This window comes from Hydra viridissima, unplaced genomic scaffold (assembly GCF_058129835.1).
Source record: "Hydra viridissima isolate aposymbiotic clone 2 unplaced genomic scaffold, HvirCarnegie_v1 scaffold_7, whole genome shotgun sequence".
Classification (NCBI taxonomy): Eukaryota; Metazoa; Cnidaria; class Hydrozoa; order Anthoathecata; family Hydridae; genus Hydra; species Hydra viridissima.
In genome coordinates, this window is record NW_028324306.1 from 3,126,772 (window position 1) to 3,152,748 (window position 25,977).

The window sequence follows — 25,977 nt, forward strand, 5'->3', positions numbered from 1 at the left end:
ATGAAAACTAAGTGAAGAAAAAATAGAATGAAAAAAAAAAAAAGAAGAAGCATTTTAAACAAAACTGAAGAAAAAAACTTTCGAACAGAAAAAAATCGTCATAGGTGTCTGTTTACTATTTTTTATAATGGCTTGCTTTAGTACTCATTAATGTTTCAACAATTTACAAATCTCCTTTTATCCAGAGTTGTGATGGTTGTTCTTTGTTTCTGAAAAAGACTGTCGGCACATAAGAACAAGTTTGAGTTTTAAATTTAGAACGAAAACAATTCTCAACTTAGAAAATTATTATGGTACATTAAATTATATATTTCCTATTTCTGATTTTTCTCAATCTTAAAGCAAGATATAAAAAGTAAACGTTAATGAAGATTTAAATACTTAAGGTGGTAGTATACCATTAAAAAAAAATCTTGTATTTCAACTTTTTTTTCAATCTTTAATAGTGCATAACATATATAATATGGTTAAAATAAAAGTTAAAATTTTAAAATTTAAAAAAATTAATTATGCGCATAATTATTGATAGACAAAAGCCTAAAAATGAATAACTGGCGACAGGGTTTTTTCAGCAACCGTAAATAAATTTGAACTGAAATTTTGGCTTGTGATCCTTTACTTATGCAATTACAACATACACTAAAAGTTTTGGATTTTGAGCAAAAAAAATCAAACTATATGCATTTTAGTCATATTTGGAAGTTTTGGTGATATTTGAGAACACAAAATCACTCACAAAAGCAGAACACAATTAGCTGTAAACATAATTCTAGAGGTTGCAAATACATGTATTACAAACAAGTATGCCAAATTTCAGATCAAATCGGTTATCGGTTTGAAAAATATCTCTGTCGCCAGGCTATAAAAGATGATTTTGAGAAAAACTAAATATAAAAATAAAAACAAAAAAAAATTGTTCAAAACTCCCCACTTCTATAAACTGCACCTTCTAATGTTTCGCTTTGATCACAAAAACAATTTTTTATAGCTCTTAGTTTCTTGCATCCTTATTTCACTATACTTGTACATTGTTTTTCTGCTTTAGAAATGCGCTTTGAGTCATTTATAAGACAAAAGTTATGTAGATTGCAACCTACTGTTATTTTAAGCTTATCAATTAACATAATTTACATGTTTTTGTTTCTATTTGAAAGTCAATAGATTTACCACTTTAAACTGAAATTGCAGAAACAACTCCATTATTTGAAGTAAAGCCACGCTTTTGCCATGAACCATCAAAGCTACACAAAATGTCTCTTGATGTTTCACCTGCAGGGATTAATTCATTAGCAGGATTTTTCATGTTATGGTCAACTAAACTCTGATAAACATCTAACAGTTTATAAAAGTTTTATTGTAGTTTTTTTTGTTTATAGGTGGCTTTAAATTCATTATTTAACAAAATTTTTCTGATGATGATAACCCTTTACCCATTTCACGAAAAGCCACAATGACACGTGTGTTAATATCAAATGATTTTTGTCCACTACATTTGCTTTTACTAGGCTCTTATTTTTTGATTAAATTTTTTTACAAAATGTAGCAGATGAAAAAAACTCAGTTTTCCAATTGCAACTGTTACAACATATTTTTAAACCAATACTTAACCCATACTTTTTGGAGGAATCAAACATTAAATAAACATTATCTTCACATAAATTCGGGCATTTCAGTAGCGATATAACGTTTTCCAACAGACCAAAGTTCATAACAAAGTTAAAATCTGTACTTTGAAAATCTTGAAAATCTCTATCAGCAATATTTAATTTTTTTGAAGAAGCAGAATGTGTAGCAGATTTAACAAAAGATAAAGTTTTCGTTTCTGAAGAAGAAATCTTTGTATATCTGTTTCCACGAAATTTAGCTTTTTTACTATTGTATATTCTGTTTGATAATTGTTTTCTCTTTGATTCACCCATATTATTTTTATTTTAAAAAGATAAAAGATATACCATAGCATAAATAATAAAGTTTGAATGCAGCTTGAAACAACAAGCGAATTACGTCAATAAAGTCATCATACTAAACTAATTAGCAAGAAGTCGTTGCAGTCTACAACTTTGCACTTAAAAGAGTTGACAAGGTAAGTATTTCATGGCTTTTTTTATGGTTTAACTTGTTTCTGCAGCGCATAACAACGGAATAAACAAAAGCGTTGCTAGGGGGAAAATAAAAAATATTTTATACCGATATATTATAAACAAGTTTTAACATGTGAAGCTTTTTTTATTTAATTAAATCAAATAAAAATTCGAAATCTACGATGATTATATTAGTTAAATTATAAAAGTAAAAAAAAAAAAATTTTCACTTTTATTGGTGTACTACCACCTTAATATATATAATATACAAATACTTAACATATAGAATAAAAAATATAAAGTAAAATATAAACTAAAAAAAGTCTACAAACTCGTTAAGAGATGCCCAAGTAAACCAAATCGATTTCGAATAAAGTTTACGGGGGAAAAAAAAAAGTCCTTGTTTTTTACATCCTTTCTCTTCAAAAGTTATTAATATTTTACCTTTAGAAAATCATTAAATAAAAAGATGCAGCACAATAGGATAACTAAATAAACTAATAGATCTTTAAATCAATAAATATTTGTGTATGTACGTACGTGTGTGAGTATATATACATAAATACATACATACATACATACATACATACATACATACATACATACATACATACATACATACATACATACATACATACATACATACATACATACATACATACATACATACATACATACATACATACATACATACATACATACATACATACATACATACATACATACATACATACATACATACATACATACATACATACATACATACATACATACATACATACATACATACATACATACATACATACATACATACATACATACATACATACATACATACATACATACATACATACATACATACATACATACATACATACATACATACATACATACATACATATATACAGTAGCGTTCAAAAGATCATAAACCGCTAACTTTTTTAAGTTTTTTCGTCATAACTTTTTGACTTTTCACTGAAAAGGAATAAAATTTTCAAAGATTGTTACTATAATGTGATTATATAGTATAATTTATTGAAAACATAATCCTGCAAAAGTTTGTAAATAGTTCCGTACCTCATTAAGAAAATCAAAACTTCATTTCAAAACGTCGTCTGCGTCAGCAAAGTTTGTTTGGTCATTGACCTGCCAAGAAACCTTTAATATTATCAAATAATCGCTGAGCCCAAAAAAGGTTTGCAAAAAATCATTTGCATTGGACTTCAAAAGATGGTCAAAAGTCTTATTCAGTGACAAATTAAAGTTTTGCATCTTTGGTAGAATGGTATCAAATACATGAGCAGTCCGAAAGGTGAAAGATTTGCTCCAAAGTATCAAATTTCAACAGTTAAACTAGGTGGTGGCAGTATATTGGTATGGGGATCTTTCAGTTGTGATTCTATTGATCAACTTCATCGCATCGAAAGCATAATGGATCAGAATGTATATTTAGATATAATCAAGAATGTTATGCTGCCACATAGAAAGGACAAAATCCCTCGTGGTTGGATTTTCCAGCAAAACAACGATCTAAAGCACCGTGCAAATTCTATAAAAATATTTTTCAACTTGAAAAAATATTCTTATCTTGGACTGGCTTTCTCAAAACTCAGATTTAAATAAATCAGAATATCTTTGGGAACATTTTGATCGTGAATTGAAAGGCGAAAAACCGAAAAATATTGTTCCAGGTGCTTTCATATTGTTGGGCAAATATCCCCATAGGTTCTTATCAACTTTTTTGACTCTATACCTTGTTGTCCTTAAGAATTAATATAATCTAGTGGCTATCCTATAAAATACTGATGTACTGTGATGAAAAAATGTGGAGGAATTAGAAATAATCTCTTTACTGAATTTTTTCATTTGTTTATAAACTTTTGCACAATTATGTTTTCAATAAAATTTCTTCTTTCCGTTACAAGTTATCATTTTTTTTACTAAATTATATTCTGTAATCACATTATAGGAATAATTGTTAAAAATTTCATTCATTTTCAGTGAAAAGTCAAATAGTTCACCGGAAAAGCTCTAAAATGTTAGCAGTCCATAAACTTTTGTACGCTACTATATATATATATATATATATATATATATATATATATATATATATATATATATATATATATATATATATATATTTATATATATATCGCACTTCCAGTTTAATATGAACATAAGTGCAAAAAATAGAAAATCTCAATAACGTTTTATCTTTAACTTTAAACATTTTAGATTTATGATGAAATATGACCACATATTAAAATATGTTTATGCCATCTAAAATTTAAAAAAAGTCTCTGTTAAAATTTACATTTTCATATTTGCAACAGAGTTGTAAAATTTAGTTAAATTGCCGCATTTAGCAAAACTCAGTTTATAGTATTGTTCATAAGTTTGCTAAACCCTAGTTATGGTTCTAGTTATGGTTTTTTTGCACTACGTATTCTAGTTATGGTTCCAGTGATAAGTACTACAAGTTACCAGCAGACTTCTGTGACGTTTTTTTACAGATGCCTGGATCAATAACTGAATATTTAATTAGTAATTTCAACAAAAAGGATCATTGTAAAAAGCACCTGATTTTTCAAATCCTGTAAACCAGGGTTTCAGGTATAAGTGAAGAAAATAAGCACTTAGTAGATCTTTAGTCTGTTTTGATCAATCCTTGAAAATGTAGATAATGAAGTTGTAATGACTTCAGAAAATCATCTGGCTATCATCAGATCAATCATCTGGCGTGCTACTCTGGTAATGCTAAATTTATTCCTCTTTTAGAAGTTACTCCAGAAAAGATATTCATAAGATTTAACAATTCTTAACAATAGTTTTCTTCAACGGATTGTTTTCATTCTGGTTCTCTACTTATTAAACTGAAAGCATTCATGTAAGCAACATGAAAAATTTAAAAGAAAATTTATTTTTCATTGCTAACATTCTCTAATCTTTTTTATAATTTAAACTTAAATATAACTTATATTTAAATTTAATAGATTTACTATTATTTAAATTTCTTTCTCAATTATTGTTTTGCAATTCAAGCAGTTTTGTGGATTTGTAAATAGAATTCTAACTTTGTACCACATTTATCCGTCTCCTTTTGTCAATAAATTTTGAAATTTTTTATTATTCAGTGTTATAACACAAAGTTGAACTTCATGCAATAAAAGTGTATAGCTTTCATGAATTTTTCATTGCACGTTATTAATTACAAATATTTTTGTGTGCCTCAAAACCGGTATAGCCACTTATCCAGTGCCTTACATGAGATTTTGATATGTTAGAATCTGAGATTTGAACAAAAGAACTGGGACATTTTAGCACGAATTACACACGTCATCCTAACAAAAACGTCCGTAAAACGTCTTGTGGACGATGCATACCCACTCTTGTCTGTTTAATTTTTTTTGGACAGATTTGCAGACAAAAATTGTATTTCTACAGTTTTTTCAAGATTTATATTATTATTATTTTTTTTTTTGCCAAAATGTATTGTATAACACCAACTGGAAATTAGTAAACATAATTTTTTTTTTGTATTAACTTCGTATATAAAAAATACTCGTATATATATATGATGATTTTTAAACCAAAACTGCAGATAGAACGAATTAAGATTGTGTTTTAAAAAAAGTGTACTAGTATGTTTTATCTGCAAATATCGGGGGATATAATTCACACGCCTACTACGTATTTAAACTAATTACTCTTAAACTGTGGTAAAAACTTAGTGAAATTGATACAAATCTGTAACGTTTGTATTGTTTATTTTAAATAGTTTCCAGCCCATTTTCAAGCTTTGAACTTGATTTTCTCAGTTCAGAAAAAACATGGAATTAGAACAAAACGAGTGTAACCTCGCGACTTGTGACGTAGTATTGAGAGTTACTGATTGGCTTTTAAGTTTATATAGTTATAAGTCTTTTTACAACGTGATTTTTTTTTTTCAATTTCGATGGTAAAAATTATGTATTTTGATTTTTATCATAAAGGTGTATTCGGATTTGATCTAAGTCTGATCTAATAATTACGTCAAGTTCTACAAGCCCATGAAAACAAAGTCAACTGCATTGTGCACCAGCCTGTTGGGTCTGTATAAATATTTACCGATACTCTCACGGTAATTCAGAACTTCCCACGTGTTACGTAAAAATCTAAAGAATAGATTAAAATATCTGTCATTCCAACGTGATTCTTTTTTTTTTTTTTTTTTTATGTAAATAAGAAAAGCAAAATAGTTTAATATGAAACTCGTGTTTTTGAGAGAATTTATGAAGTATCTATTTACTAACAAAAAATGGAAAGCTCTGAACTCTTATTTTAAATTGCGCTAACACAAATCTATTTTTGCTCTAATAGAAATGTATAATTTGTTTGTTTGAATTGAGGTCTTTTTATGTCAGTCTTAACTTCTGTGCAATTTAGAAAGAGAGGTGAAGGTCAAGATGAAGAGCTTCCATACGCTAAAGATATAATCTAGAACATATCAAAAACAGCCGACAATTGCTATTAATGAGTTTTCCCGCAATTTTTGCGAATGAGAACACTAAGAAATCCGAGATGACAGTTTACTTTGCAAAGAGCTAAAACTCATGGTTCAGGTAAAATTAGGAAATTATTTTGAAGTAACTATGCAGATTTTATGTAAACACCACAACACTAATTCTTCCACTTCAGCTTCTATCAACAGATTTTTAATCAGTACCTACCTATGTCAATAAGACGATGGTAAGGGGTGGTAAGCTATCTTAAAACTTCTTTTTTGATTGAAATGATACAAACGATGAGGATCATATTGGCGTGTTTACCGTTTCTTTAGCTTTGAGAAGTGACAAAAGTCTTAAAAAAAACCTCCTTTGTTTAATGTACCTTATATAACGGCTTTAAGGTGGTTATCGAGAAAAGTTTTCAATTTTAGCGATTATGAAAAGATGTAAACCATCATTTTTCTATGTTTTGTGTTACATATTTCTTTATTAAGTTGAATGCGATTGATTACTTTCAAATGAATATGAATGGCTGATTTTTTTTATGTGTTGAAGTAACTTGAAACCCTCGTTACATTCATTCGAAGTAAACTTTTTAGATGCTCAGAATTTTCAATTTTCTTTTGCTCCGTAACAATTTTACAGAAATGTGACGTGCTAGTGCAGTTTACATCAAGCCTTTTTACAAATAACGCTATTTCAATTATGCGCATTAATTTTATACAAAAGTAGTGGGAGATAAATAAAAAACTTTGTGACCGCAAGTGGGATTCGCGGTTTCTAGGAGAGTAAACTCCGTCGGGAGAGAGTAAGAAGATAAAGCATTCGAAAACAAAGATGGTAGATGGGCGTTTTATTATTCTAGGTAAAATATTGAATGTTAATGAAATTCTTACACTAGATAAACATGTTAAAGAATCTCCGGAGAAAGGCGCCAGAAAAAGATAAGCTAGGCAGTGATTTATTTAAGTTTTCGAAGGTGAGATATAAGTAATTGGTCAATTTTCATTAATCAAATGTATGTTCAGCTCATATAATTACTTGGCACAAGTTAGTATTTTGTAAACAAAGCAAAGTTATAATATCGTAGATCGTCTATGTTGACTTCTAATGCTTGGATCCTTTCTTTTAAGAGTTAGATAGGGTTGTTTGTAATGCATCACTTCTGATATTATTGCATTTAGGTGAATTTTCTGATTATGGTTGTTGATGAAAAAGTGAATCTTATTATTAGTTTAATTTCATTTAGTCTTAAAATGAATGATTCTGATCTTATTTTCTTTTCTTCTTCTTTTTTTTTTTTTAGGGAAAAGGGTTATAAAAATATATGTAAAGAAATTTATTAAGATTTTAAAGTGAATATTAATTAGGTTTCAGTTATTTTTAAACAAGGTTTGAATAACCAAAAGTCTTTATTAAAAGATATATAACTGAATGTTCTCCACAATTAAATAAACGTCCTTTTAAAAAATGGTTAATGAAAATTTGCCCTCATACTTCAAAGATAATAATTCTACTTAAAACCCAATCATTTAATAAACAAAGTTTGCATCTTTAAAATATACCACTTGTAACGTGTTGTTTCAGAAGATAAAATTTTTTAGTCTGTATCCTGAATGCTTTGTTTGATTTGTTTTTAATTCTCTGAGAAACTCTCACTTAAGTATGGTTCCAATCTTGAAAATGGTTCCAGTCATTAAAATTTGCAAATAAATTGATGTTCTAGTTTTTTTTTTTCTTATTAATTTATTAGAATATTTCAGATATTAAAATGTTTTCAAAAATTTTCAGAATAGCTCTTTAAAATAAAAAAAAATGATATACTCATATAATTATGTATTACTACTATTTTTTTTACTATGGTTATCATTATTTTTTTATTATAGCTATGTGAGCATGGATTTCCTCATAAACCAAGTGCAATTGCATATGATTCAAAGCTTAAACTATTGGCTATTGGAACACAAAATGGATATCTAAAAGTGTATGTTTTTTTTTATTGGTGGCTTTAGTTTTAATTTACTTAACTGATATTTGAAATATACTTTTTAATTACTAATTTTCAAATTAAGTATCACTCAATTAATTTTTTTTTATTGATATGCTTACTTTAAATTAATTTTTAATGGAAGTCTTAATGCTCAATGATACCATTTAAAATATGTGTTACATTTAAGTTTCTAATATATATTATAAAATTTAATAAAATGAATATGGCCTTAACACAATAGTTTTGTAAAGTTGTTATCAAATGCCTTCTTTGAAAATAAATGCTTTTAAAAAAGATTTTGATGCTGTTGTTAAGTTGCCACAAAACTGCTGTTGATATTGAGAACAAGGTAATTATACAATTTTAAGTTAGCCCTTTTATAAGAAAATTATGTTAAAAAAAATAGTTATTTAAAGTAACAGTTATATAAAGTTATAATGAATTTGAAATAATAAGTAATTAAAAAGAAATAAAAAGAGTTGCATAAAATATTAATATTATGATAATTTAGTCTGGAAGATTTTATTTTTGTATAAGTTTTACCAGTGATTTAATATTTTAGATTTGGCGATTCTTGTGTTGAACTGGTGGCAAATGAGCCTTCTTCAACTTCCTGTATAATTCAATTATATTTTGTTGAGGAACAAGTAAGTTCATTTGTAACTTTAGTAATATTGGTTGTAATTTTTTTAAAGTTTATTTTGACAATGCAAGTGACTAAAACTAATGAGAGTTTTATTGATTTCAGTTCTATTATTCAAAAGTAATGATATGAAAATTATTGTTTAATTTGATTTTTGTTTAACAAGTTCTTTCTGTTTTGCCTACAGAGAGGTTTGCTCTTTAAGCATGGATTATAACCTACTTATTTTTTAAAAAATGGGCTTAACTATGGATAATTTTTGTTTATACTACTAGTTAAAGCACTATTTATATGATCCTTTAGATATGGTAAAATGTAAGTAATAATGTTTAGTAATAAGGATTGTTGTTTCGACAATGTCTGGATAATACCAGTGTATAATTTGAAATTCTGCACTCTTAGTAACTTAATAAAATTAGCATGCATCTTTTAAGAGGACTTTGCAACTTGAGTTGTTTTTGAAGATGCTAGACTGCTATTAGGCAACTCTGAAGTTATTTAAATTATCAAGCCTTAGCAGATCTTTTGTATTTCAAGTGCGCACATTTTAAATGCATGTCTTTATATATGTATTAAAATCCTTGTTTTTAAGTTTTAGTTAAAAAACATTTTAATGGTTTTTTTAAATGTGATAAGACAATTAGGGTAAAGTATCAGCATCATTGTTGGAAAGCCTATATCTTTATTAAAACTCTGATGCTCTAAATGTTTTTAGGGTCGTATTGTAAGTGTATGCGATAATGGAGAGACAAATTCTCTTCATCTCTGGGAAATCAATACCTTAGGGGAACAGTCAATCCTTGAAGAAGTAAAAGCTTGCATGATAGAAGGGCGTTTAAAAAAAGTCTCTGTATGCTGTTTGTCAATGGCACGAGACTGTCTATATATTGGCACTGAAGGTGGACATATATATGTCCTAGATTTAAGTTCTTTCGAACTTCGGGAGCATGTTATATATCAAGATGTTGTGATGGATAGGTAAATATTTTTAGAAAATGTTAATTTTTTAAATGAATATAATAGTGGTAAACTTTGCTCTTAGTTAGGAAATCAAATAAAAGTTATTAAATATTTAATACAATTATATTTCATTTGAGTAATTTTAAGTTTAAAATTAGAAATTATTCTGTTTAGTTTATCAGATGAGAGTTCTAAAGCCAATGGTGGATCTGTTGAAGCATTAAAAGAGCATCCTTCTAATCCTGAAAAGGTAGCTTTTTAAATGTTTTTTCAATTTTTCTTGGTTAAAAAAAAAACAAACAAATTAAGTAGTATTTTGAACACTAATTTCAAATATGGCTTTATTTTTTATCCAGCACACCTAGTTTCTGAGATAAGACTGACTATTTTTTTTGGGGAATTTGTTTTATAGATAATATACTAAACTTACTGTAAATGTTTTCCGCTTAAAATATCTTTTGCATGCTGAGCTGTGTAATGGCTCAATCATGTTAAAATATGTAATATTTTCTGCTGTATTTGTGGTTCATTTAACATTTCATCACAAAAAAGGAACATAATAAGCTAATTGAATCTTTAACTACAGGTTTAAACTTCTAATTCACAATGCTATATTGCCATCTAAACCATTAGTACACACTTTTCTTTTAAAAGAGGCTTAAGATAATATGTTGCTTCAGATTATTAAATGTGAAGCTTTTCAGTTGAAAATCTATGGAAATCTTTAAGTTGTAGGCTTGTAATTGGGAAATTGTATTGTAATCATAAAATGGAAAAAAATGAAGTAGTTGCAATATGTAAACACAGAAATTTCAGGTAGCAAAAAAAGTAAAAGATGCAAAAAAATTTTTATTCACTACTTAAAATTAAAAATTTTTTTTAAAAGTAATTTATGAAAAATAATGAACTCACACTTTTAAAAAAATTAAAGTGGGTTGTTATCACTAGAATGCATTAACAAGAAAAAAAGCTAAACTGTATGTTTTACATAGATTAAAAAGTATTCAGAATAGATGAGAAAGGCAAGTGAGAGGATACTAGGATAAAAAAAATCGTAAGATATATAAGAATAGGATTATAGTTACAAAATTAATTTGTAAATGATTTTTGGTGAGTTTCATTCTTTACCCTAACACTTCTTTAATGAAAGAGGTAATTAGGTGAAGATTCAAACTCAATTTTTTATCCATGTCATAGTATTTAGTATAAATGTAAAAGTAATAGATGTAATGGATTAATATTTAAGATTTTTAAAAACATTATGTAAAACTTCTTTTTTTAGTTGTTAATTGGCTACAAGAAAGGAACTATTGTACTTTGGAACTTAGATAAAAATATTGTTGAAGAAAATTTTGCTGCTACTCAAGATGTGGAGTGCATATCTTGGAACCACGGAAGTGTTAATCAATTTGTTAGTGCTCATGAATACGGAAGTCTTTCATTATGGGATTTGTCAAGAGAAGATGGTGGGGTCATATTGCAAGAGACTTCAACACCTTTTGGACCTTTTCCATGTAAAGCAATCCGTAAAGTTGAATGGCATGACCAAATTATAGTTTTTTCTGGCGGCCTTCCTCGAGCCAGTTATGGTGATAAGCATTGTGTTTCGTTATATGAAAATAAAAGTATTCAAGTTGTTTTTGACTTTACTTCAAAGCTTATCGATTTCTTTACAATATTGGATGAATATAGCAATCCATTAATACTTATTGTTTTATGTGAAGAGGAAGTGGTATTTATTGACATTCAAAAATCAGACAAAAGGTGCTTTATAGTAAATATTATAGTAAATAAATTATTTTAAATATTCAGGAGGACATGTTTAACTTTTTTTCTGTTAAATCAAAACTGAGAGTTGTTTCTCCTAAATTTGGAATAATTTCAAAAATGTTATTTCCTTTTGTATATTTTATCCTGTTTCTATTTTGTTTTCTTTTTCCTTTTTTATACTTGTGCCTAAATGATATTTCTTTTGCTACCCCTGAGTTGAAAATTTGTAACATTAAACAAATTAAAATTTACAACTCACGATAATCAAACCTAAAAACAGTGAACAAAACAGAACTGTAGTTCACACATCAACATTATTTGTAGTATATTGAATACACTGGGTTTCAAAACATTTGAAAAGTTGCTATTTTCTTAAACAATATTCTGTTTGCTTCTCTAAAGATTTTCTGATATAGAAAGTATGATTGATGATTGATATTGTATCCACTGTCTAGAATAGTGAATTACTTGACTCATATATATGAGGGGAAGGTTCAGGCAGATACTAGGTTAGGATACTGACTTAGCATTATTGCTAATCCAGAAAAAAGATGCATTACTGCTAATCCAGAGTACAAGAGAAGCAATTGTCTAAGTGATTTTTCTGCCTCTCCTTACCAAACTCTTTTGTTTCCATTGGTCCACTGTCTCAATTTTTTAACACAAGAGCAACAACAAAATTTAAAATCAGTTTTAAGTTTTCTTGGATTTTAAGTCACTTCTATATAATCTAAAACTTTTTAATCATAGAAAAAAAAAAGCAAGTTATGAATAAAATCAAAAATACTTTTTATTAAGTATTCTAGAAATTTAGCAGATGCAAACTTCATAACATTATAACAAACAAGCATAGAGGATTTCATTTTCCTGCAGCTCTGGATATTAACTAAAACATTTTCTGACATATGTTGTCCATAAATATACAATTGAAAAGTCAGTTATAAGATAAAACAGGGGGAAAACATTTTTGCAGACTATTAAGTAACAATAGTTTAAGGGTATTCCAGGCCAAGCTTGATGTGGTAGAGCAATACTGTTATTAGATTTAAAATGACACTGGAATACTATAAAATTCAGAATAAATAACAAATAGCTTTAGATATTTGTATATTTCTTTTATGTTTTTAAGTTTTATATATTGTAATATCAGGATATAAATTGAAGGCAATACTTTTTTTTGTGAGTCTTAAAATTTTACATTTGCTTTTAAAAATCTGTCATCAAATGTCAGAATGTGAAGACGAACTAAATAACTTTAAATAATGTTGACTAGCTTACAAGTTTAAACAAACAAAAAAAGGCATTAATAGACCAATTTTAGCCATGTTATTATTATTGTTCACCTAAAGATGATACAAAAAGCCTTTAATATAATTGTGGTGATTTTTAAATTTTAGTTATCCTGTTTATTCAAAACCTTACTTAGCCTGCATTCATTCTTCAAACATAACAGCCTCAGCGCATGTGACAAACTGTCCTACTCCTTTATGGGACTTCATTGTTCAGGCTGGAAAAAATCAATCTACTGGCTGTATTTCTGAAAAGGTAAGCTTAAATTTTCTTGATCTGTTAATAGGTGTTCAGAAATGAATTTTCCTTACTGATGCATTCAGAAATGTGTTTATCTTCTTAATATTCAAAAATGATTCCATTAAATTTTATTATGATGTTGGATAGCATATTTATTGTTATTATCATTTGTTTGCAGAAATGGCCAGTGGTTGGTGGCAAGTGTTCCAATATTGATAAAAAAAGAAATGATCTGATGTTAACAGGGTAAGTTAATTTATTACTGAGGTGTTTTTTAAGCTTCTTAGCTTTAACAGTTCTCTTGATTAAGCTTTTGGTTCATGAGTTTTGGGAAATTCCTTCTCTGTGTGTACTTCTTTTAAGCAGCAATGTTTAAAATATATGACTTTTTTTTTACTAGTGCTATAGCCTACTTAATTACACAGTTGTATTTGTTATTTAGAATCCTGGAAAATAGTAGACTAGTTTTTACAGTTTTCAGCAGAGCAAATTAACTGAGAGTCTTCTAAAAATAATTAGTTATACTTATACTTGTAGTATCCTGCAAAACTAAGTATGCTACTTTCAAATGTCAATCTTTTTAAATTCGCTCATATTGAATCATTAATTATTAAGCAGTTTTTTTCTAATGGTACAATAAATATATTGTCCTTCTAACATTAAATGGTAAGGGCATCTGAAGCAAATTTTATTTTTTAGCACTTTAAGCTGAACTTTGACATGAAGATCTGAAGCCTCTTCTCAATAGCATTTCATATGTTTTTAGTTTACAGTTTAAAAATAGTTAACCTAAATTTTTTTTGTGGTATGAATATTTTACTCCTAATTGTTATCTGTCTCTGGTTTTATGGATCAGTTTAAATCTGCTTGTTAATGTACATACAAACTTATGTACATACAAACTTATGCACATACAAACTTTTGTACATACAAACTTAATCACTTACATACTTACCAAGAGCATATAAAAGTTTAAAGATCATTGGAAGCAGATCATTTAAAGATAATTGGAAGCAGATCATTTAAAGATAATTGGAAGCAGATCATTTAAAGATCATTGGAAGCATGTTTTGTTTGAAAATAACTTTGAATGTTTCATGGAAAATCTAAAAATTTGTTATTACCAAACTCAATGCAATTATGTTTTAAAACTTGATTTTTTTTGATAACCTTTGATAAAGTGAACAAATTTCTGCTGACTGTTAAAGTTTTTTAAATGCATAATTTTTAAAACAAAATTTAAATATATTGGTTGAGAGACTGTCTGTGGTTATAACCATTACATGAGTACTTAACCAAAATTCAAAATTAAATATCTTGAAAATTAAAAAAGTAAAGTTCTAATTTCATAAAACAAATAGGCAATTTAATTTTAAATGATGAAAAGCAACATTATGGGATATAATACTAGGTTTGTCTTTGCACCTCTCATCAGGTTTTATTAATTGATTTCTATTAGCTTAAAATTGAATTATTTGACTAATGCTTACTTAGACTTTGGAACAAATTTGTTTTCTCACACTTTGACAGCCAAAATGCCCAAGAAAATTTCAATTGCTCTTGCCTGTTGGACACTAATTGGATTGTTATCTTACAATACTGCTATTGTTTTATTTTCATTCTAGGAATACATTCTTACTTAAGCATAGTGTAGATAGTGCTTTATCATAAAATATGCTCAATGTCAAAATGGTATTTGAGAAATGTGTTGAGGCTTTCCTCTGAACATTCTACTCTAATAATATCCCGATTGATATTGCATGAACCATGGGTAAATAGGCATAAGCTTATGATAAAATCCCTATTGAGTCAAGTATTTTTGGGGATATTTTTTTCTCTTGTGTTGTGCTATTAATAGCAAATAAAAACAAAAAGTTTTATAAGTTTGAAATTAATGTTTGTTAGTATTGTCATTACCACATCAATATCATTTTGAATGCCATCATCTGTGTATATATTTTCTAGGATACCATTATCCAACCCTGTCATTTTTTAAATATTTTTAATTAGCAAATTTTTTATTTTAACTTAAAACATGTATTTTAATACTAATTTTAAATTGTTATTTGCATTAATTTTTATAGACCATTCCCATAGTTGTTCCTATGCAGCCCCATTTGGACTAAAACTTTTTTTTTTTTTGTTTTTTTTTTTAAGTCTTTTAAGCAACAAATTCAGCTGTAACATTTTGATGACAATGCTTAAAGTTGTATTTGATACTTTTTATTTTAGACATGAAGATGGCACAATAAAGTTCTGGAATGTTTCTGGTCTGCTTTTTAATCTTATTTACACAATATCTACTGCAAAACTTTTTCACAATGATGAAGTTGATGGTGAATTACCAGTTACAGATGGGGAAGAGGAATGGCCACCTTTTAAAAAAGTTGGAAGTTTTGATCCATTCTTAGATGATCCTCGTCTTGTTATTCAAAAATTGCTTCTTTGTCCAGTGTCAAATCTATTACTGGTTGGTGGGAGTGGGGGTCAGTTCATAATTTATGATTTAAAACATACTGAAACTCCCAATCCTTCTCAATGGGGAAAGGTAAGATATGTTGCTGTTTATTGATATAAATTATTCATTACAGCTATCAATTAAAAAGCATTTTTCAAATAAAATTATGTAAAGGTTTTTTATATTTTTATGTTTCAGATGGATGATATCTCTATTATTCAAAGTTTAGAAGGTTTTGAGTGGAAGGGTTTAGGACCTCTTTCCATGAGTTCAAATGCAGTTAATACAAATTTTGGACCAGTTCCAAAGAAAGTTATCCAGTTAAAACCTGCTGCCCCAATCACCTCAGTTGCAATGGATACATCTTCTGGATTGTATGTTAAATTTTTTAAATATGTTCACTTTTCTATAATTTAAAAAATAATATTATTTTGTTGCGTGTTAACAGATATTCAAAACAGATTCAGATATCAGAGATTATTTGATTTTAATCAAGATCATTAACTTTAATTTCAGAGTTGCTGTTGGAACTTGCCATGGTTTGTTGGTTTTTGATATGATTACTGACAGTGTGGTCATGGTGAAATGTACTGTCAATCCTACAGGTTTTAATTTTTTTTAAAAATTGTGATTTTAATGTTTAATATGTTTCAACTTATATTTTATATCTTTTTTTTTTTTCAACTATATTTTTACTTTTAACTTTTGTTTTAGATCTGGCAAACACAGGTGCTGGAATCCAAAGGAAACGCACATTAGCGAAGTCATTGCGTGATTCTTTTAGAAGATTAAAAAGCAGGCGTAGTTTGCATAAAAAAAAAGAAAATAAGGGGGAACCTACTTCACCATTAAAAAGTTATGAAGTTGCTCCTCAATCAAGATTAGTAGATGAAAATCGGGTTGATGAGGCTGTCTTAAGTATGGTCAGGTGTTTATATTTCGGTGATACATTCCTAGGCGATGGTAAATATAAGTTCTTTTGATTTAAATGTTAAATAAGTTTTAGCTTTTTTAGAAAATTTATAATGTACATCTTTTTTATTACAGGAGCACATCATAGTCTAACATTATGGGCAGGTACAAATGCAGGTTATATATATGTTTATTCAATATCAGTTCCTGAAAAGTCTCAACGTACTCATACCGCTATAAAAGCAGAAGTAGGCAAAGAATTAAAACTGAAACATCATGCTCCAGTTATGAATATTTTTGTTATTGACAAGAATGGTGTTCCTTTATTATCATCTGCTGAATCAGATGCTGGTCGCATGGCACCTGTTGATATGAGTGGTGGTCATTCAGTTGTTATTTCATCTGAGGAACAAATTAAAGTCTTTTCTTTACCTGGATTACGGCCTAAAAACAAGGAAAAAATTACAGCTGTTGATGGGTCAAGAGTCAGAAAACTGGGACTAGTTGAAGTAAAAGGAGTATCAGGTGAAAAATTTTTTGTTTCAGTTGTGGTTAAGAATGAACATAAAATGTATTGATTAGTTTACTATCAAAACTATTAAGGTCCAAATGCATCAAATAAATGACTTATTAGTTTCAAAGTTCTTGCTTTGAACTTAGAACAATCTGAAGAAATCATCCATCACTGTCTGCTTTGTTCAACCAATCAAGGTGATGTCACTGTTTATAGTGTGCCTCAGTTGAAACAACAAATAAAAGCTAAAGCCATGAAAAAGGAAGATATAAGGTTTGTCGAAGACATAATCTTTGATTTCTTCAACAAAAGTCTTTACTAATATTTACCTAATACTTTAAGTTTTTTCTTAAAGGTAAAATCAAAGTATGACCTGTTTTTTTTTAGTGCTATTTCATCGTTATTGTTTACGTACTACGGTGAAGGCTTTTTTTTGAAATCTCCTTCAGAATTACAAAGAATAAGTCTTGTGGCAAATTCAACGTAAGTTTTACTCTTACGATAATAGTTATGATGATTAAGATAATGAAGATAAGTCTGGTGATGGTAATGACGATAATTCATCCTGTTTGTTAATTTGAATCTTGTTTGGTAATTTGAAAAAACAATTATCATTTCAGAAACAAGGGTGTTGCAATGATAAAATTAGCCGATGGAGTACGCCCCAATCAACACAAGAAAGAAAAGCAACCATCTCTTACATCTCCAAGATCAGCAGGTTCTGTATTATTGTGACATAATTGGAATTTAGTTAGTAAAGTTTTGAGTTAAAGTAATTTACATCAAAACTGAACTTAATCAACCTTAAAAGCAATTCATGTTATGAACTGCGCGGGAAGATTGAAAAATTTATGCAAAATTTATGTTTTAGGCAGCAGAAAAAGTTGATGAAGTCCGAAGAGCAAAACCCAATAAAATTAACTTAGTCAATACGAGCAGTGGTTTAATTGTTTTGTAATAATTTGATGGAACATTCTGCTGGAGCATTCTGTTGCTAGGAAACGTTTTAACTTTTTTTCTTTATAACATTTTCCCTCCCATTTTTTTAATTTTTAAATCCAATCCTGATTTTTATTTGTTATAATATTTGTATCAATGACAACTTTTATAATGGTTTTCATCTTTGTTGAATTTTTCTTTTTAAATGCTCTTGAAATTGCAATAAACTCGTGAAATTTAAATTGCTAATCTATCTCGTCTAATATATATTGAATAGTTCGTATTTTTATGTCTGAGATATATTTCGATGAATTTATTGAGTGTAGCTTTTATTTTGTGGATATTTTATTTCTAAGTGTAAATATGTTTTTAAAACGTTGAAAGTTTTTTTTGTTTTTTTAAAGAATTTTTTTCGGTGGACGGTTTTTAACATTTTTTTTTTTAAATGCAACGAAAACGCTGCATTGACATTTTGTTTTTAATCTAGCTCTTCAAATTTAAAATGCTTCAAAAAATGTAACATGTCTATAAAATTGAATGTTGTTCATTTTGAAACATAAGATATATTTTGTATTAGTACATTTCTTTATTTATAAAGAGTAAAACAATATCTACAATAATAATATGCAATTTTAATATATCTTACCCTCGATTTGTATTTTTCTTTATCAAAATAAGTTTGTTACGAACGAATAAAATAAAGCTGGTTTTCAGTAAAGAAATTACCCCAATTAAAGATTGCGTATTTTTAAAATCAATTTCCAATTCAAAAATGAATAATATGAATAAAAAGACTCTTAGAGGAAATGAATAGAGGAATGCTCTTTTTTCAGCCTCTTCTGAGGTCTGGTCGAGGCTAAAGATATGGAAGTATTTGTAATACATTGTAATATTAGAAAAATACAGAGGTCTTAAACTATACCGACATTGTAGCTTAAGACCTCTTTTCCCTCAAAATTTGAAGTTTGATAAAAATGCTGTTGGTATTCATTTAGAATAAATGAATGGCAAGAAAATAGTTGTTAGAAAGTTAATTTGATTTATACCAAGACGTGTATGGATTGGTTGAAGTCGCATTTTCTTTGAAGGGTATGTTACAATGCGTAATAATATATGAACAGTTCTAACAATATATGATTCATCAGCATAAAAAAAAACAACATTTGATGCAGCAAAGCATCAATTAATCCATCTTTTGTTTTTAATCCATTTAATTCATCGTTCCTTTTGCTTCGAGAATGTTTATCAGTTGATGAATCTGTTTTGTCTGAAAACTGTCACTGAATTGTTGTCAATGATTTTTTCAACAAAGTTTAATAAGTTAGAAACTTCGAGGATGCTCAGTGTCTTCCATGTTTAGAATCTAACTATTGATTAGAGAGTTAATGAAATTGAAGGAACGATTAGTATCATCTGGTTGATTTAAAGACACAATTCTTCACAAAATTTTTTTTTCAAAAAAAATTCATATAAGAAAAGTGGGATAAGAAAAAATATGAGCAGGTCTTTTGTGATTGTCGGAAGGATTTACTAATATGAACTATAGAATTAAATAGGTGATCTCCATCAGTTGAATTATGTATTCTATTGATATTAATAATAGATGTCTTGACCTGTTAGAAATATCTTTCGAGTAAGAAGTGATCTAGCTTGAAATTATCTAAAAAATTTCGACAATTGACAACAATCTCTGAAGAAAGCAGTAGTCAATTTTCCAATATATGTTTGATAATTGCTATAACTTTTAAAGGTCTGCGTAAAGGCTAAAAAGAACTAGTTTTACTTTATAAGAGAATTTTATATAAGTATAGTCATACAAAAAATAGCTTTTTCTATTTATTTCTTTTACTTTCACCATTAAAAGTTACTTGCTTCTACTTTTCAAAAGACCTAACAAATTTCTCCTTACACAACCTTAAGGGGACTCATCCCCTTTTGAAAGTTTTGGTTTTTCATGTTTTAAGAGTAAAACCTAATGTGAAATCTGATTCTGATTTAATATTTTCAAAAAAAATTTCGGAACTTTTGCCCAATGACGTTTGTAGGTTTGCAACAATTTTCATTAGGTATGTATGATGCAGTTTCTAGCTTTAACATTAAAGCTAAAGGTGTAATTAGTTGGTATGAGAGACTAAATATGGTTGCAGATTTTTTACACTTAATTTCAATATAACAAAGTTGATAAAATTAAAAAAATGATAAAAATTTCAATTAATACAAACCGAAATATCAAATGATCTTTGTCGCCGCAAAATTAGAGGACGAAAAGATTGATTGAAATTATTTGCAGTATGCATTACTGACAATAAATTTCAATTTTAGTTATAACTACATAAGAACAAACTTTTGTTATTTTAAGAATATAAACAGAGTTCTTTTTCAAACAATATTTGTATGGATTTAGTGTTACTAAATAATGCTATAATTATGTTGGAATGTTTCATAATTATGTATAATTATGCTGGAATGTTTCATAAAAAGATAACTGAACAATCTAAGAAAACTAACCTTTTAAATTTCAACAGTTTTCAACGTTCGTCATTTTGAATAATAATCCATGGAAACAGCTGATTATTTTTCAATATGAAAATGTTTTTTTTTCTTGTACTATTATAATATCATTTCCGATAAATACCCCCAAAGGTATCTGAACTTGACGAAATTGTCGAAAAAAATTTGAAAAGGATGAGCCCTCTTAAGTTTGTAGCTTATCTTCGGTTTTCTAACGGCTTTATAAACGCCAATGTTTTTCCAAAGTAAAATGGTTCTAACTGCATTTGAAGAAACTCGTTTTCCAGAGTTTTTATTTAAGAATTTGGTAAGTTCACGATTCATAACCTTGGATTGGCTTTTCCGATTTATTCATTTTTATGTGTAATGTTTTTATAAATTGATTTAATATTTAATTGAATAATATATATTAATTATATTAATATATAATATATATTATTTAAATAATAGTTAAATGAACAAACCGGAAAAAGTTTGCAAAAAGAAAAATTAGTCGCCAAAATTTTAAAGCTGATTTCCGTTCCATTTTCTTCATAACTGTTATCCATTTTTTCAAAATTCAAAAACGAGTTCGAAATAAGAAACAAAACACAAATTTATTTAGATTGCAGCGGTTGAATCTCTGAACACCTATAACAAGCACTTTATCACATTGCTGTTATTAAAAGACCATTATACTCTCTTCTTTAATGTCTTCATACTTATATATATCTTCATAGTCAGAATTTACATTTTAAGTATTTACACTAAAAAGAACTTTTCCAACCTATTACGCTATCAAAATTTGTCCTACTGTTAAGAACTTGTGTTTATCGATTTTAAAAGGTGTGAGAGTGACGGGTGGGGGGTGGGGGTGGGGTAGGGTAGGGGAGAGAAAGTGGGAAGGGGGGGATTGCAATTGCCGTTGATAAGGGAAATCAGTAGAAAGCACTGACAATTCGGAAATTTTTCAATCTAAAAATTTAAAATCGAGTAATGACTAGTAAAAAATTAAGGTAGTTGGATCTCAACCATCCCCGCCCCAACTTCTAATTGGCTTTTCCTAGAACTACGACTCCTAAAATCATAACTATTTTTTTTCTATCATAAACTCGATCAAAGTTTATCAACAAATTTCAAATTTCATCAAAAAAAAATCATTTAATTTTATTTCAGAGGTAAATGGAGGAAATTTTAAGTTTTATATGGTAATAAAACTTGAAACGAAATGAAGTTTTGTAATTCAACCAAAAGACACAACTAATAATAATAGGTACAGTATATGACGTCAAATATCGTATGAAGATATTCTTGAGGCTTTTAAAACACATATGAGAATTTGATTTCGGTTTTCAAAAACTGCGCAACGGGAAACGCCTTTCAGTGACGCCACTGGTGAGAAGAGGTGGGACTGGGAGACAAATCCCCCTCCCCAATAACTTGTTTAATAAGGTTTTTTTTTCTAATTTAACTCTAAGAACGCGAGAGTGATAGAAATACGTTCAAGTCGAAGATAATTTATTGTCTCTTACAGTTGGTATTCGTTATTATTTCATAGCCAAGATATATATTGTAAATGTTCAAGCCCATCAACCTCTTACCTCCACCCCCTCCCCACTAAAAAAAATTAAGCGGCGCCAATTGTACACACCTTCAGCAGGTGTATTTGCTTTACAATTAAGTGCAATTCGTGCTTTCTGACTTTTATCTATACTTATCTAAATAGCTTTTAATTTCAAAAATATTCTCTTTGATCAGACTTTCTATATGGTAAAAAAAAATCCCATAGCTTAGCCTTGCTCACACTGTCGAAAACCATGATATTCGCAGGCGATAAATTTCTCTCTATTTCTAGCGGATGTTTTTTAAATGTTCCCTCCTGCTGTGATGAGTTAATCAAAAAGCAATTGAAAAACTGTAGCCTAAATTTTTTACCTGCTGAAGTAGCTTTTTATTTTGCCTTTCAGTAAAGTTAAAATCAGTTATGACTACTATTATATTATATATTCGATGTATTTACTCTTGTAAATAAACTATTGAGCACTCATGAATTAAGAAGTTGTTTATCATTTTTTGTTCATAATAATCATAATAATCAATATCATAATTAAATTAATACCAATCAAAGCAAAAAATTATTTTAACTTTTATTAATTTTGCAATATATATACATACATAGATATCTATGTATGTATGTATGTATATATATATATATATATATATATATATATATATATATATATATATATATATATATATATATATATATATATATATATATATATATTTATATTACACACACACACACATACACACGTACACACACATGAAATTGGTGATGTATGTTATAGTATTTAATATGCAACATGAATTAAGTATCCATTTTATCTGTATTTATATAGTTAGTTTAGACAAAAAAAACTAATTAAAAAATGAGTAGTAATAATGTTTTATTACCAGTGGATGGGGAAATTCCGACTAAAGATAATGCACCATTTGCTGTTCCATCATCCCCAAAACATATATCACCAAGACACAGACAATTTAGTATACCAAGTCCCATACCATGCAGGCGAACAAGAACAACATCCATGTAAGTTGTTTAATATTTTCAAGAGTTCAAGAGCGTATATGATAAATACAAATGATATACAAAAGTGTTTTAAACAAATATTCTGTCAACCCATACAAATATGATTTTACAACAGTACATTTCTTTGCCATCTTTTTGTTAAATTAGCTTTTTGTTTATTGCATGTAAAATATTTATAGTTTATGGCTTATTGCTATCAATATCTATCAAACTTAAAAAAAAACTTATGTATTTTGTTAATAAATTTTGCAGTAGTCTACTTAAAATTTTTCAACAACTTATGTTAAAATATATCATTACATACATATATACAAATTTATATACGTATGTATATACATACATGTATACTTGCATGCATGCATGCATACATACATACATACATACATACATACATGCATGCATGCATGCATGCATGCATGCATGCATGCATGCATGCATACATACATACATACATACATGTACAAACAAATTTTTAAAATTCTAATTAAATCTTATTTCCTTGTGCATCACACTGTTGCATTATCAACATTTTTCTCAGGCAAAATTTTAATTGACTCATGAATTGAATAAAATGCTGAATACATATGTGTTATCTGATTTTTTGTAACATACACCATTTTTTTTAGGTGAAGTTCTTTAAATTAAATATAAATTAAATGTAAAGTTTAGCTAAAATTAAAAACAAGGGAATGTAAAAGTAGCATAATACTTAGATATTTTTTTGTGCTAAAATTAATAAAATTACACAAGATTAGTTAACAAGAGGTTACAAAAATACCAAAATTTTGTCAAAGATTTTTACACCGTGATTTCCAGTCCTTTTCAAGTACTTTAATTGATGGTGCACTATTAACAAGCAGAAGTTTCAAGATGCATCCAGCAATTAAAATGTGAAAAGTTTAATATTAGATGATGATACTTGGAGGATTGTAGAAAGCCAAGTAAATGAACAAATCAGAAAAGACTGTTGTGAGTTCTTAGAGCTTTGAAACATGTGTAGGTTTAGTTGCAACAATTTTTAAGGCTCCAGGTGCAACAAATTATGCTAGATTGATGGCAAAAATCTTCTTTACTGCAATGCTAAAATTTTGCTGTGTGTGGTGTACTCCATTAACCATTTAAATACAGGGGGAGAAAAGTACACTTTCTGAAAAGCACCTGGAAATCAGCCTTGAAATACTAGGTAGAAACAACTTGAGTTGTTTTTTCAGCTTGAGAAGCTTTGGTAAAGTTTGCATCAAATTTTGGTTTCATTTAACTTGTGCTAACATTTACAAGGGAGAGCAATCCAATGTTTAAGTCATTTAATAAACATTCTGTAAGAATACATACCAATTTCCACAAGATGCATGCCAACATTCTTTTACATAAATACTAAGTTATGCTCTGATACAAAAAAGCTTAACTCACTTAAATGAGTTCTAACAAGGTTACCTCAAAGTGTTTAAAAATGTAATGACAAGCTTTGTTAAATAATGTAACAGAAAAGTATATGAAAGTTACAAAGAAATAAGTAACAAACTCTAGAATTTGTTAAAAGGTTTCTTCACAACAATCAAAATAATGCTTAAAATATATAAAAAACCAAGACAACTTAAATTTTATTCTTTTTATTTACTTTCAACATTTGCTGCTTCAACTAACTTTCCTAAATCTGCAGCTACTGCTCAGAATAGTGCATGTCACAATAGTGTGTCATTATTCAAAATGGAGCACATTATCAAATGAAAATTGAACTTCTATAGCACAAATTCAAACTAATTAATTTGATTGCTAAAAATTCATTTTTATTAAAATTTTGTTTGTTTTAGCTGCATCAACTTAATGCATTTCCATCTAATATGAGGTTATTATATTTTGATTAAATTTGCAATTAGATCAAAAATGGCTGCAGATAGTGAACTTTTGTTTGGAACTGTTGTTTCATTCTGTCGTGAAAAAGGTCATGGGTTTGTAAAGCCTGATAATGAGGAAAGGAACGTCTTTTTACATATCTCTGAGTAAGTAAATACTTATATCTGTTTAACATTTTAAATTTTGAAATATTTATGTGTAAGTATAAGAAAAAAAAGGCTAAGTTTCCGATTATAATACATATTATAATTTTTTTTGATTTATATTTTGCTCTAGCATTGAGGATGAGTATGTAGTACAAAGTGGTGATCGAGTCGAATTTCGCACCATTCCAATGCCTCCTAAATGCGTTGAAAAGATGGCAGTTGAAGTTAGACTAATCGAGTTGGATAAACATAAACCACATCAGAGATGGGACAACAAATCAGACTTGTAGGACTGTTCTAGACGTTGTCTTTACTTTATTTTTGTGACTGGAATTATCTATGTACTATATCTATCGCTGCGAATTTTAAGCTCTGTTTTCGTTTGCTATTGGCTTCTTTTATAACAGTATACGTGACTTTTATAGCGGTACACGTGGCTGTTGTAAAAGATTGCATAACAATAGAATAGGCTTGTAGGAAACAAAGCGTTTTAAAGATCAGGTTGGTGATTCTTTGATGAAGTTTTATTCCCCCTGTATCATGTTTTTAACAATGTATTGATCTATTTTTTCAACCTGAAAGAGATTTAGTTGTCTCCCAACTTGTTTTA

At 28.2% G+C, this 25,977-nt stretch overlaps 2 protein-coding genes and 1 pseudogene across 4 annotated transcripts; 2 read left to right on the forward strand and 1 right to left on the reverse strand.

Moving 5' to 3' along the window:
* Positions 1–1,117: 1,117 nt before the first annotated feature.
* LOC149885639 (uncharacterized) lies at positions 1,118–2,001 on the reverse strand (annotated as a pseudogene).
* On the forward strand, positions 1,937–18,926 carry LOC145183986 (lethal(2) giant larvae protein homolog 1-like). Of its 3 annotated transcripts, XM_090092050.1 has the most exons (19): positions 1,937–2,083; positions 6,074–6,170; positions 6,507–6,682; positions 8,455–8,552; positions 9,121–9,205; positions 9,917–10,179; positions 10,336–10,411; positions 11,444–11,925; positions 13,329–13,476; positions 13,640–13,707; positions 15,694–16,009; positions 16,118–16,293; positions 16,436–16,524; positions 16,634–16,882; positions 16,967–17,356; positions 17,492–17,618; positions 17,733–17,828; positions 17,966–18,063; positions 18,217–18,926. In XM_090092050.1, exons 3-19 carry the CDS (start codon positions 6,674–6,676, stop codon positions 18,231–18,233), a joined length of 2,787 nt encoding a protein of 928 aa, XP_089948176.1. In that variant the 5' UTR covers positions 1,937–2,083; positions 6,074–6,170; positions 6,507–6,673; the 3' UTR covers positions 18,234–18,926. The 3 variants fall into 3 exon arrangements, with proteins under 3 accessions (XP_089948176.1, XP_089948177.1, XP_089948175.1); XM_090092051.1 differs by lacking the exons at positions 1,937–2,083; positions 6,074–6,170; positions 6,507–6,682 and adding an exon at positions 7,198–7,433; XM_090092049.1 differs by lacking the exons at positions 1,937–2,083; positions 6,074–6,170; positions 6,507–6,682 and adding an exon at positions 7,309–7,547.
* A 4,210-nt stretch (positions 18,927–23,136) lies between these two features.
* Positions 23,137–25,977, forward strand: LOC145184708 (cold shock domain-containing protein C2-like). Its single transcript, XM_080060451.2, has 3 exons — positions 23,137–23,367; positions 25,245–25,367; positions 25,498–25,977. The coding sequence occupies exons 1-3, from the start codon at positions 23,207–23,209 to the stop codon at positions 25,655–25,657; spliced, it is 444 nt and encodes a 147-aa protein (XP_079916577.2). The 5' UTR covers positions 23,137–23,206; the 3' UTR covers positions 25,658–25,977.